Below are 11,024 nucleotides of genomic sequence, written 5' to 3'. Positions count from 1 at the left end.
CCTATAAATAAGACCAATGGTTCATAAGACGGGGGACACAGAAAGCAAGCAAGAAAAGAAAGCAAATAACACCACGAAGTGCTGAAAAAATCTCAAGGCTGAAAGAAGGGAAGAAATTCTGTCAAACCTTAACTCGGCAAACCCCAAGAAGATAAAAATCTTCTTCGAATCAAATAGGTTCACACCAAATTCAAGAAGATCAAAGTGTTCTTCAAATTAAATCAAATTCAAGTCCAAGTCCAAGTCCAATCCTCAAGATTCAAGTTCTAAACAAGTCAAATATCGATAAATCAAATTTTCAACAAATTATTGAAGATCAGGATTTAAGCCACGTGGCCCCTCGTCTTCAAATATTCAGATCATTAATTAAAAGATTTTGCAATTTTACAACTACAAGAAGGTCAACATCACTTGTATTTATCTAAATACAATTTGTAACGATTTCTGTATTTTAATACACGAAATTCCGTCGTACAGCTCCACTGATTCCTTACATGCTTATTTAAGAGTATTATGTGAACATTACTTGTATTCATACATCACCCAATGTAATCGAAAAATTCCCTTCAATTAATAAGAAATGGTTAGTAAAAAGTGCTGATTCGAACTGATCATTCAATTAGCACCAAGATGAGGTAATCCAGTCTTATTTCTATGTTTCATCATCATATAATTAAATGACCACACTGTACAGTTACAAAAGGATGTACAGAGAACACGATTTGACGTTGCTGTTAAAAGATGAAAATAGCCCAATAATTTAAACCAGGAACCTCTAAAGAGAATAAAATCAATCTTCTTCCTCGTCGTCTTCAGGAAGTGTCTCATCCCCAATGCCTTCAAGTAATCTGTCAACATCCTCACCCAGTTCCATTAACCTTGTACTAAGCTTCTCTACCTTGCTTTGCTCTTGCCCGAGACAGACAAGTAAATCGTTCAGTTCAACTTCACTCTCCTTCTGAGCTTCTTCCCGTGCTTCTGCCTTGATTGCCTCGATATCCAGGTCTGGGGTGGCCCCACCACTTTTTAGAGATTTTACTTCCCTTTCGAGCTGAAAATTCACCTGTTCAAGGCTATTGTATGCATCGGACAAACTTTTGAGATCAGATTCCGTCTTAACAGCTAAATTTCGGTAATTTGAAGCTTCAGACTCTATCTTGGCTTTCTCAACTTTGAGGATCTCTACGCGTTGGGAGGCCTCTTGAAGCTCTCGACGCAAGCTCTCGAGTTGGACTCTCTCTGAGCCCCCACTAACTCTATTTTCAATCTGCGACGAACCACTACCACCCGTCTTCACCAGATCCTCGGCCAAACTTGCATTCCGGCTAAGAAGGTCCTATAGTGAAGATAAAAATAGCAAAAAGATGTAAAGATTAGCAGGGATCAGCAGTTATTCAAGAGAGTGAATTTTCGAACTTGATGATTTAGGGTTCAAAACATCGCAAGTCATTCAACTTCTAGCAAAGTTTCATGCTAGTGATCGAACTTTATTTTGTTCCAAAGTGGTCAATGATATTCGCCTTCTTTTTCAGTTTGTCACTTGGTAAAAATCCGTTAAATCATAATTTCTAACTAAATGTTCCACATGGAACAAAGTTCAGTAACTAACATGACATCCACTACAAGCCAATAGTGCTTTCTACCGTAATGATTTATAAGCAATTGTGAAAGAAAAAAAATACAATTGTAATGTGAAATTGCAACTAAAGATAAACATACAATTTGGATGTAAGTTTGCCTCAAGTAAAAGGCCATGCAAGATCAAAGACAACAGAGCAAGCAGCCAAAAACAGAGAGCATACAGCTGGTAAGATTGCTTTCTATTGTCAAATCAAACAGGAAGGAGAATCAATAGCCTTGTGCTTACATATTCGGCAATAATATCAGATCATCTAATTACTCGGAACACTTATTTCAATTTTATTTTTACATCAACCGTAGCAACATTAGGCAATATGCCAAGATAGTATCTATTTAAATACAGCTCATGTACAGAAACTTCTTGGTTATTACCTCTTCGCTAAATGTGGCTGATTAAAACATCGACGTAGATGAAAAAATAAATTATCAATTCAGACTTGACAGCAATGTAAAAATATTATATACTTTGATCTTTTTGTATCGTGTATAAAAATTATAAATAAATAGAACCCAAAAAATTATCCAAAGAAAAATACCTGTATCTCACGGCACTGCTTCTCGACAAACATCTTTAGCCTCTTCATATACTCACCATCACTTTCACCACTAGTCTGCTCCAGTTCTGCCGGCACCACTGCCACCTGGCTCTTTGGATGACTATAAATTTCTACAATTTGTTCCCTAATATTTACCTCCAAACCTTTTACAAAGGAAACAAATTGCGAGTCAAACATCAACTCAATCAACGGATGATCCTCACTCTTCTGATTAGTTGTCTCTTTCTCATCAACATCTTCAATCTCAGCCATACTAGCAGCATTAGATCTTGTCAATGATTTACGAGGCATAGCCAACTTTGCAGTGTTAAAAACTGAGCTTTTCTGCATTTCATCAAACTTCAGAAAATATGACGTCAGACCAACTTTCTGGCCTATGGCATCAACTATGCTAAAAGGATCTTTTCCACTATCACTGGTTTTATTGTATATGACAGACTCTCCTAAGAGTACTGCAGCCAATCCCCTTATACATGCCGTTGCCGTTGGATTTGATACTAACTCAAGCAAGTATGTCAGATGAGGATGTGACTCAAGAAAACACTGCACAGCACTTGGACAATCAGCGAGCCAAATAACGAGCAGTTTTAGGATGATTGGCTGAGCATGCTGGTACCCAGATGAGCTTGTTTTCCCATCTTTGCTTTTCATGGAAGAGGCAAGCGCAAGGTACTTCACCACACGGTGCATCAAAGGTTCTGGACCTCTCAATGGGGGCATAGGAGCTTCCAAGTTAAGTTGAAGGACCTAGAGAAACTTCCATATTAGAATAATAAATGAAATGTAGTGGACTACAGCCTTAGATTGGGAATAATTAATAAGGAATCAATGACATAATTTGGGAGAAATAGAGTTAAAGATAGACTTCGATTCAGAATATGTTTTATTATTCTTGATTAACTAGGATTTTCTTAATTAATTAGCTTGTGATGCATTAGAAGTTCCCTTGAATTTAACTTGGGTACTATAAAAGGGAACTAAGGTTCAAATTTTACACAGGTTATTGCTGAATTGAATTGATTGTGTGCATTTTTTGCAAAACTTAAATTTAATTCAAGTGATCAAACTATTATCCACACTTTCATAGGACCCACAACTTACTACCCACTTATTATCCCAAGTTCCGTAGGACCTCAACTTATAATCACTTGAATATTAATTTAAGCTTTGCCAATCATGTACTATATTAATCTTTTCGAAACCTCTCTTCCATATGCTGTTTCTTCAATCTCCTGTTTCTCTTTATTTTCTCCGTCTATCTCTCTTTATTCTTATTCTCTTTCTCTGTCATGTTCTGTATCAACAATGCTCAACGATAACTGCTATTCAAAAGTAATCTTCTTCCTTCAAACATTTCAAAGAAATATGTTGTATAAATGAAGAAAGAAACTGCATACCCTCTCCTTGCACTGAATATTGTCCTTCAGTAAATGAGAAAGGACGCTAGCAGCTCTGCAACAAGTCTGCATTTGACAATACAAGAAACATAATCAGACTCCATGCAGCAAGCAACTGAACGATATAAGTATCATGTAATGGAGATAAGTTCATGAGTCCAACCAAATAAGGTCAATATTTTCTTTATTTGCGAGGATCAAGGCTTGATGGAGGTTGTTTTGAGTTTTAACTTTCAGAAATTAAATATACACAAACACACAAACACACACACAAAAAAAGGAGGAAACTTACGAAGTCTCGTCCGCTCCCTGGGTCCCATGCTCTCCAGATATGAACTCTTTAGTTAATTACATGACATTCTCCCAGCAACCAAAATTACTCGTGTATTGTTTTTGTTACATTGATAACGCTATGCCAGAAAGCAATAGCTAAATTGTGTATTTTAAAGGCTCTTAAGAGAATAAAATCGAACTCTATGATTTGAGGTTCGACATCTATAAGTGAACTATTTTTTCCTCACAAATTTGAATTACTAAGAGTAAATTACTGAAAGTTCATAGACACTTCAATCAGAACACCTCCACAAAATACAAGATTACAAAAAAAATCATAACCAAAGAAGAAATCCAACTTTCAGTATTTCTGATTCGTCTCTTTTAGAAATAAAGCATACATTAGATGTTGGCATTCTTTAAAAACTATTTGAAGCTTGCACTGAATCCTGTCTCACGTGAGGCTTCATAAAACACCCAAAACTTATGCTTTAAGTGTCATTTGAGAGGATTACGCCTCAAGGCTAAGCCTTAGGCGAACTAAGGTGTTCACTCACTGTCTCCAGACATTTTCGGCATAATTTTTTGTAACCTAAAATGTTTTATGGATGGAAGGGGAAAGGGAAGGAGAATGCCATTGCAAATGGAGGGAAATAACAAAGAATGAGAAAGGACAGAGGAGGAGGATTAAGAGAAATAAATACGTTGATGATTTCCTTAAAGATCATACTATTAGTGATGATATAATCAATTTCTAAGTTGTGCTACTTCTTGTAGTAGATTACAATTTGGTTACACAAACAGCTCACAAAATCCAACCACTTCACCTACTTCATTGCCCCAAACCCTTTATTTGAAACCTTGAACGTTGTACTTCGTTCACCTATTTCATATCTGCTTGCAAGTTTAACTTTTTAATTTTATTTTTTGATAGGAACTTTTTAATTTTATTAATAATTAAATGTTTCATAATATTTTATACTGGTATGGTATTCTATGAGCATATTTTCTAATTTTTATATTTTTAGAATTATTGTACTTGTTTGTCTTGAGGCTTGTGTCTCATAGCGCTTCGAGGCTTACACCTCCACCTTGTGAAGGTCAAATGCCTCAGTACCTCATTAACCCTTTTTAAACATTAAATGTGAGTACATTTCCAACTTACAGTAAACTTATGAACAAATAGTAATCAGAAGTGCTGAAATGCAGAACTAAAAGACAAACCAGTTCTATGGGACTACATGCTTGACGTAAAATTCTCGTGCTCAAGTACTTCCCTAAGAATTAAAATCATACGATATGTAAGTAATTACCTCAAGATCACCTTCACTTTCACTCCATGTAAGACCTTGCAACAGCATGCTGCAAGAAAGATTTTCGAAACATTTAGTCAAGTTCCTCGAGGGATGGTCTATATCATCCATTAGTACAAACTCAGAAATGAAGTTCCAGCACCGTACAAGCTTGATAACATAACTTAAAAACAAATTGAAGTACCAAAACAGAACTGGAAGCAAAACCCACCTTCCAAATGACATGTTAGTTTCCTCATCATGTGGAGTGTGATTAATTGAATGTGGTTGAGGAATTAATGTGGATGCCAGCATTGTTTGACCATCAGGATTTTTCTGTTCCAAATAGTTGGATTGAGAAAGTAGGTAAAATTGAATTCCAAAACACATCAGACGATAAAATATAATGACAAGAATTAAGATGATGACGACGACGACGACGACGACAAAGACAGACAAAAATACTAATGAAGAGGAAAAAGAACCACTCAAAACTAAGAATAATAGCTCAAACCTCACAAAAGCTCTTAAAGATATAGTCAGCTGCTACAAACTCTTGCATGCTAGCAGTGCGCAAGATGACCCGAAGAACAGAATTTAAGGCAGGCTCAACCTGTGGATCCTCTCCAAGAACTTTGCTAGCAAGGGCATCACGATTGTTAGGATGACTGACAACCAGATCTCCAATGCATCGCAGTGACTGAAACAGGTAAAAAAATATCAACCAATGACATCAGAAACTTCCAAAAACTTCTACTAGCTTGTTTCGTAGACATCCTGTTTAGAAGAAAATTCAGCACACTACACTGCAGAAAATAGTAAGTGCAATATTCTTTTTATTTTAAGGGCATTTATCAATTTTTTCTCTTTGCTGTGGAGCATATAATTCTTTACCTGGGACATGGTAATGACAAGGTTAAAATAGAGTATCTAAATGAAGTATGCTATTGAATAATTGCTGCCTTACCACACAACGAACAGCGACAGGAGCCCATTGGCTTTCAACTCCCAACAATAAAAGATGGTCCAGAATCTTTTTCTAAAATTACAAACAAAGATTAGTGAGAAGTGATAATACTGCTTCCCAGAAATTTCAATATAAGAAAAATGATTCTAATAACTAAAATAAACCAAACCTGAACTAAAACTGTTTTGTTTGTCAGACTATTGCTGTCTTTTCCAGGATCAGCTTCTTGACCTCCATTCAGAAGCAAATTAATAGTTTCCAATACACTGAGTAGATTAATTGTCTATTTGCAAACCATTAATTCGGCAAAACAGAAAAGGTTTAGCAAGACGAGTGAAAGAATATATTGCATTACAGTATATTTATGTTAAGTTAGAATGAAGAAAAAACTTTTAAGAAATTTAAGTGTTTAACCTTCTGTTGTGTAAATTTGTAGGTGCTTCCTTTGAGCTTTAGAATAGATATCAAAGGGTCAAAGCCCATCGTCTCCCTAAGCAATACCTATACCGCGTACAAAAGACATTTGTCAAATATGGCATCCATATTACCAAAATTAACTTGGATGAGCACAAACCTGGTGAGATGCATTATTTCGGATGAGATTGTTCAAAAGTTCAAGACAATCCTGTTGAAATATCAAAAGGAACAGAGATTTAAAAAAACTATTATTATCAGAATGCATACAGTGCTGAGGAGAAAATTTCCCAACAACTAACATGAGCAGTTCTAACTGTGAAGAAAAATGTAAAGATTGGTCATAGAATATGACACCACATATAAGTTTTTTTTGACACAATGAATATGGGCAATTGACAAACTACTATTACACATGGATCCAATGCAGGAAGAAACTATAATAACTAAGTGTACTATTCAGCCTCAACAAAAAAGGGGAAAAAACAACCAAAAGCAGAGAAAATATTTTCAGCTCTGTACTGTGTCAGTGCAAATAGCACAACCTCCATGCAGTTTGGGCAAACCAAATGAGAAAGAACAGGATAAATCATTTAACTGGTAAACAAGAAATTCATAAATTGTAAGTATGACAAGATTGCTTAACAAGTCAGTCCTTGACAGGAAAAAAAAATGCAAATAGCAATTGCAACAGTATCAAAAAATCTCAGACTTAGTCCAGAAACCACCTGCACAACAACACCTCCTTCAGAGCCTCCTTCCTCTTTGATAATGCTAAAAATTTTCTCAAAAACTCCTTCAAACACTAAAATTTTTTGAATTTCCTGAATAATGAATGCATAATAGTTATCCAAATAAGGCGAATTGTAGTAGATTCCAAGACTTTCAGCGATCTTTTGAAGGGAAAACCCACCTCAGCGTCACGGGTCAGATACGTGAGAAGTAATAAGGCCTCATTACGAATAACCTTCCAAAAATAGCACATATTTTGTCAACATTCAGGAACAGGAACAGCAAAGAACAATAAACAAATTACTTCATACATCCGTCTCTCATACCTCACGATCCATAAGCATATCCATGAGTCGTGTAATACCACGAGGAGTCGTCAAAATAGCTTCCTGTAGCCTGAAAAGGATTTCAGCAGTGTTCCTTTCACATATGTTTATAAGGGGAAATTTTCAGAATCAAAATGGAAAAAATTACCTATTTAGAGAATTTGTCAAGAGTGCTGTTAACAGTTGAAGAGTATAATATCGTACATAAAAATCCTCCTCTGACTGTCAAGGATCTGAGTTAGCGAAACATTGAGGCAGACATATGGTCTATGTGTTTTTTCCAAATATTAAATTCAGAAATCTTACCAGGAGACTTAGAAGAAGAGAAATGCTTCCTACTTCTCTAGAAAGCAAATCGCTATTCAATAAAGCTAGTTGAATCTCATTTTTTCGTCCTTTTGCATGTTCAATTGGATTCAAGGCACTTAAAAGAGTTTCCAGAGCCCCTCGGACCTTCAAAAAAAATAAATTAACATGATATGAAGTTAAGATAGAATATAAACTTGCAAAAGAATGGTATTAAACAATGACAAAAGGATTGCAACCCATATGAACAAAGAATGACAGATTAAACAGCTCAAAAAGGCTGCCAAATAAAATTTTCTATTGCAATACCAACAAAACTCTATGCCAAACTTAACCAAAATAAATAGAAAAAAGATGTACAAAATTATATCTTTTCCCCTCTTTTATTTTCCTCATGTGTGTAATCAACCTCCATAGTTATATAACTTTCTATCCATTTAAGCTCAATTTTTTCATTCAAACCTGGTTTCTTCTACTTATGCTTATTCTCTTTATTAATATCTTCCTTCCATAGCTTTAGAAGTTCCAAAATCAAATTTCTTGCCTTTTCTTCATTGGAATTAATAATCACCCCTTAAAATCTCCGAAATATTCCGGATTTAAAGCTAACAAGTTCTGCAGTGCTTAATTAACAGTACAACTATGTTACACTGAGACCTACGGGAAAAGACTAAACAACAGCATAATTAATCATATATAGTCAAACCCTTCAGATAAATTCAGGCGAAGACATCAAATTGTTGGGTTACCATTGATATGAGGGAAAGCTGTGTGTAAAGGAAACGGGGATGGTAAAATTAAACAGGATAAGTTAGCATTAACTTTACCATGGTTTTATTTTATCCATTGTAGTTGTTTTGGTAGTAGATATTATACTGGATTGTATATTTTTTTCTGCTTAAATTTAGCCAATAGGCTCCTACCACTCATACAGTTTGTTTACCCTCCATATCTGCATATATGCTTATTGCATTGCTCAAGGATTTTAGTTGAGACATTCATTTTCCCTTTTTAGTCTTCCGTCTCCTCTTTTGATTTTTATACAATAAAATCACCAACCTCTCTGAGAATATCATGGTATCAAAGCTTGGAGTTTCGTGATATATTTGGTTGGCAGGAAGCTATGGTATTTAGGAGGAGGGCTTCCACCCCCACTGATACCAAGTTTTACTCGTAGTAAACATGGGAAGATAAAAAGTAAATAGAAAGCAAACATAGAAGATAGAAAGCTGAGGCTTCAAACCATTTCCACATCATCACGCTCCTCCTTTAATATACTCAATAGTACTGGAAATCCTGCAACAAGTCAAGTAAAGGGAATAAATCAATATAATGAATGAGCATTAGCAGAAATTGAATGGTAAGAAAGCCCATTAAGAAAGAAATAACCAACCCATTGCCCCAAAAGCTAACTGTGCAGCACGACTTTCAGTCACAACAGACTGGAGTTCAACAATGGCAATCCTTCTATCCTCAGCCAGAACACCATTGCTAATGCGGTCAAGCAAGCGTTCAACATAACTGTTTATACATGATATGAATTCAATTAGCATGACCCAATTGCTTAGCATAAAACATCTAACAGATTCATAAGAGAATTATTGAGTTAGTATGGTTTTAAATTCCATGGAAATCATCAAGGTCCATCCCCAACCATTCACATGCACACGCACACAGACTCATACAAAATAAAATAAAATAAGTGAAAATAAAATAAATGAAAATAAAAATATCACTTGTGGGCTACAATAATTGATAAGATAAGATATAAATTTTACATTTAACAAGTGAGGGTGACAACAATTGAGGATAAATTAAGGAAGAATGATTTGTGGCTGGAACATGTTTAACGTAGACCTAAAGAGGTTGTTGTTCAAAAGAGTGATGCGAGCTTCATAGAACACATTAGAAGAGGGAGGGGTAGTCTGTTGTTCATACTTAATTCACGATCTAAAGGGAAAATTGCAATTGAGAAAACCAATGTTCTCTTTTCCTTGATAGTCTAAATGAAATACATTCTTCCTCCAAATGAGAAAACAGAAAAGACGAATAATTCATGTGAAGTTTTTTATATAGACATAAAAATAATGGATATTCAGCATTCAGCTATGTACTTGAGAGAGAATGCTATGTTAGGTAAGAACACAGAGACCCTCTGAGTATCAGCCATATCACGGAGTAATAGGCCTTGGGTAGAAAAGAATCAAAATATCAGCATGTCAGTTTTGAAGCCTTAAAACAAAAAAGGAATAAAGAAAAATGACATTATAAATAATCCTCACTGCTGCAAAAATTAAGAAAAATTATATTATATTAAGAAGATACTCATATTCAGCATCTATAGCTCGCTAACAACACTAAATATTTGGAGAACAAAATAAATACCTATCTTCATTTGAGTCCGAGTTCTCATTTCCAAAAACACGCCCTACGACACCCTGCATTATAAACCCCTTCACATTAATCCTATTTTCAACACAAAGTGAAAAACAAACATAATATAAAAGGAGAAGCTGAAGAAACAAAAAATTATCAATATGCATTACATTTTCAGTCAATGACACTTCTCATTACACCGTTACTCTAAAAATAAACATAAAAAAATAAAAATAACACTTTCCACTTTAAGCATATTTTAAAATGAATAATTTTTGCCCACATAACTACAATTAGATCACATTAACTTCTTTTCTTAACCCAGTAGAATAGCTGAAAATGGAACAACCACTTCTTACTGGCAGTATCCTTGAAACCAGCATACAGGCGGCCATGAATTAAAACCTTAACATAGCGCCCCATATATAATTAGAGTCGTTACAGAAGATATAGCAAATTTAATGTAAAATAAAAAGAAAAATTACCTGGTACTTAGATACTAAATCCATCAAATCAGATCAGTTCAATTCCTGGAATGCAGTACAACCAAGAAACCTTCAATTCAATTAGCCAATAAACAAGCAAAAAAAGTCAAAGCTTCTGATGAAAATGGTGATTAACAATATCGGGAGAATAAGCGTGTATTAAAGGAGAAGATTAACAAAAAAAAAAAAAGCCCTAATTAGCAAAAATAAAAAGAAAAGTAAATTGATGTTACCTGAGAGAGAGAGAGAGAGAGAGAG

The 11,024-nt window shown here is 34.9% G+C and overlaps 1 protein-coding gene across 4 annotated transcripts; it reads right to left on the bottom strand.

The window, feature by feature from the left end:
- Positions 1–588: 588 nt before the first annotated feature.
- Positions 589–11,024, bottom strand: LOC111407589 (golgin candidate 6). 4 transcript variants are annotated; one of them, XM_023037184.1, is made up of 20 exons: positions 11,000–11,024; positions 10,767–10,811; positions 10,291–10,343; positions 9,299–9,426; positions 9,149–9,201; positions 7,906–8,052; positions 7,748–7,821; positions 7,600–7,669; positions 7,455–7,508; positions 7,270–7,365; positions 6,702–6,752; positions 6,542–6,628; positions 6,297–6,410; positions 6,128–6,199; positions 5,675–5,860; positions 5,393–5,496; positions 5,182–5,230; positions 3,596–3,661; positions 2,178–2,945; positions 589–1,336 (listed from the first exon to the last, which is right to left on the bottom strand). In XM_023037184.1, the coding sequence occupies exons 2-20, from the start codon at positions 10,788–10,790 to the stop codon at positions 791–793; spliced, it is 2,742 nt and encodes a 913-aa protein (XP_022892952.1). In that variant the 5' UTR covers positions 10,791–10,811; positions 11,000–11,024; the 3' UTR covers positions 589–790. The 4 variants fall into 4 exon arrangements, with proteins under 4 accessions (XP_022892952.1, XP_022892951.1, XP_022892950.1 ...); XM_023037183.1 differs by having other exon boundaries at positions 10,767–10,836; positions 11,000–11,015; XM_023037182.1 differs by lacking the exon at positions 11,000–11,024 and having other exon boundaries at positions 10,767–10,939.

This window comes from Olea europaea, chromosome 13 (assembly GCF_002742605.1).
Source record: "Olea europaea var. sylvestris chromosome 13, O_europaea_v1, whole genome shotgun sequence".
In the NCBI taxonomy this organism is placed as follows: domain Eukaryota; kingdom Viridiplantae; phylum Streptophyta; class Magnoliopsida; order Lamiales; family Oleaceae; genus Olea; species Olea europaea.
Note: the sequence above shows the minus strand (reverse complement) of the source record. Positions and strands in the feature narration are given on the sequence as shown.

Coding starts and splice junctions, on each gene's coding strand:
- LOC111407589 (XM_023037184.1), bottom strand. CDS start 10,790: ATGGATTTAGTATCTAAGTACCAG. Junction 10,344..10,766: donor ATTTAGTATCTAAGTACCAG/GTAATTTTTCTT, acceptor TTTATAATGCAG/GGTGTCGTAGGGCGTGTTTT. Junction 9,202..9,298: donor GTTAGCTTTTGGGGCAATGG/GTTGGTTATTTC, acceptor GACTTGTTGCAG/GATTTCCAGTACTATTGAGT.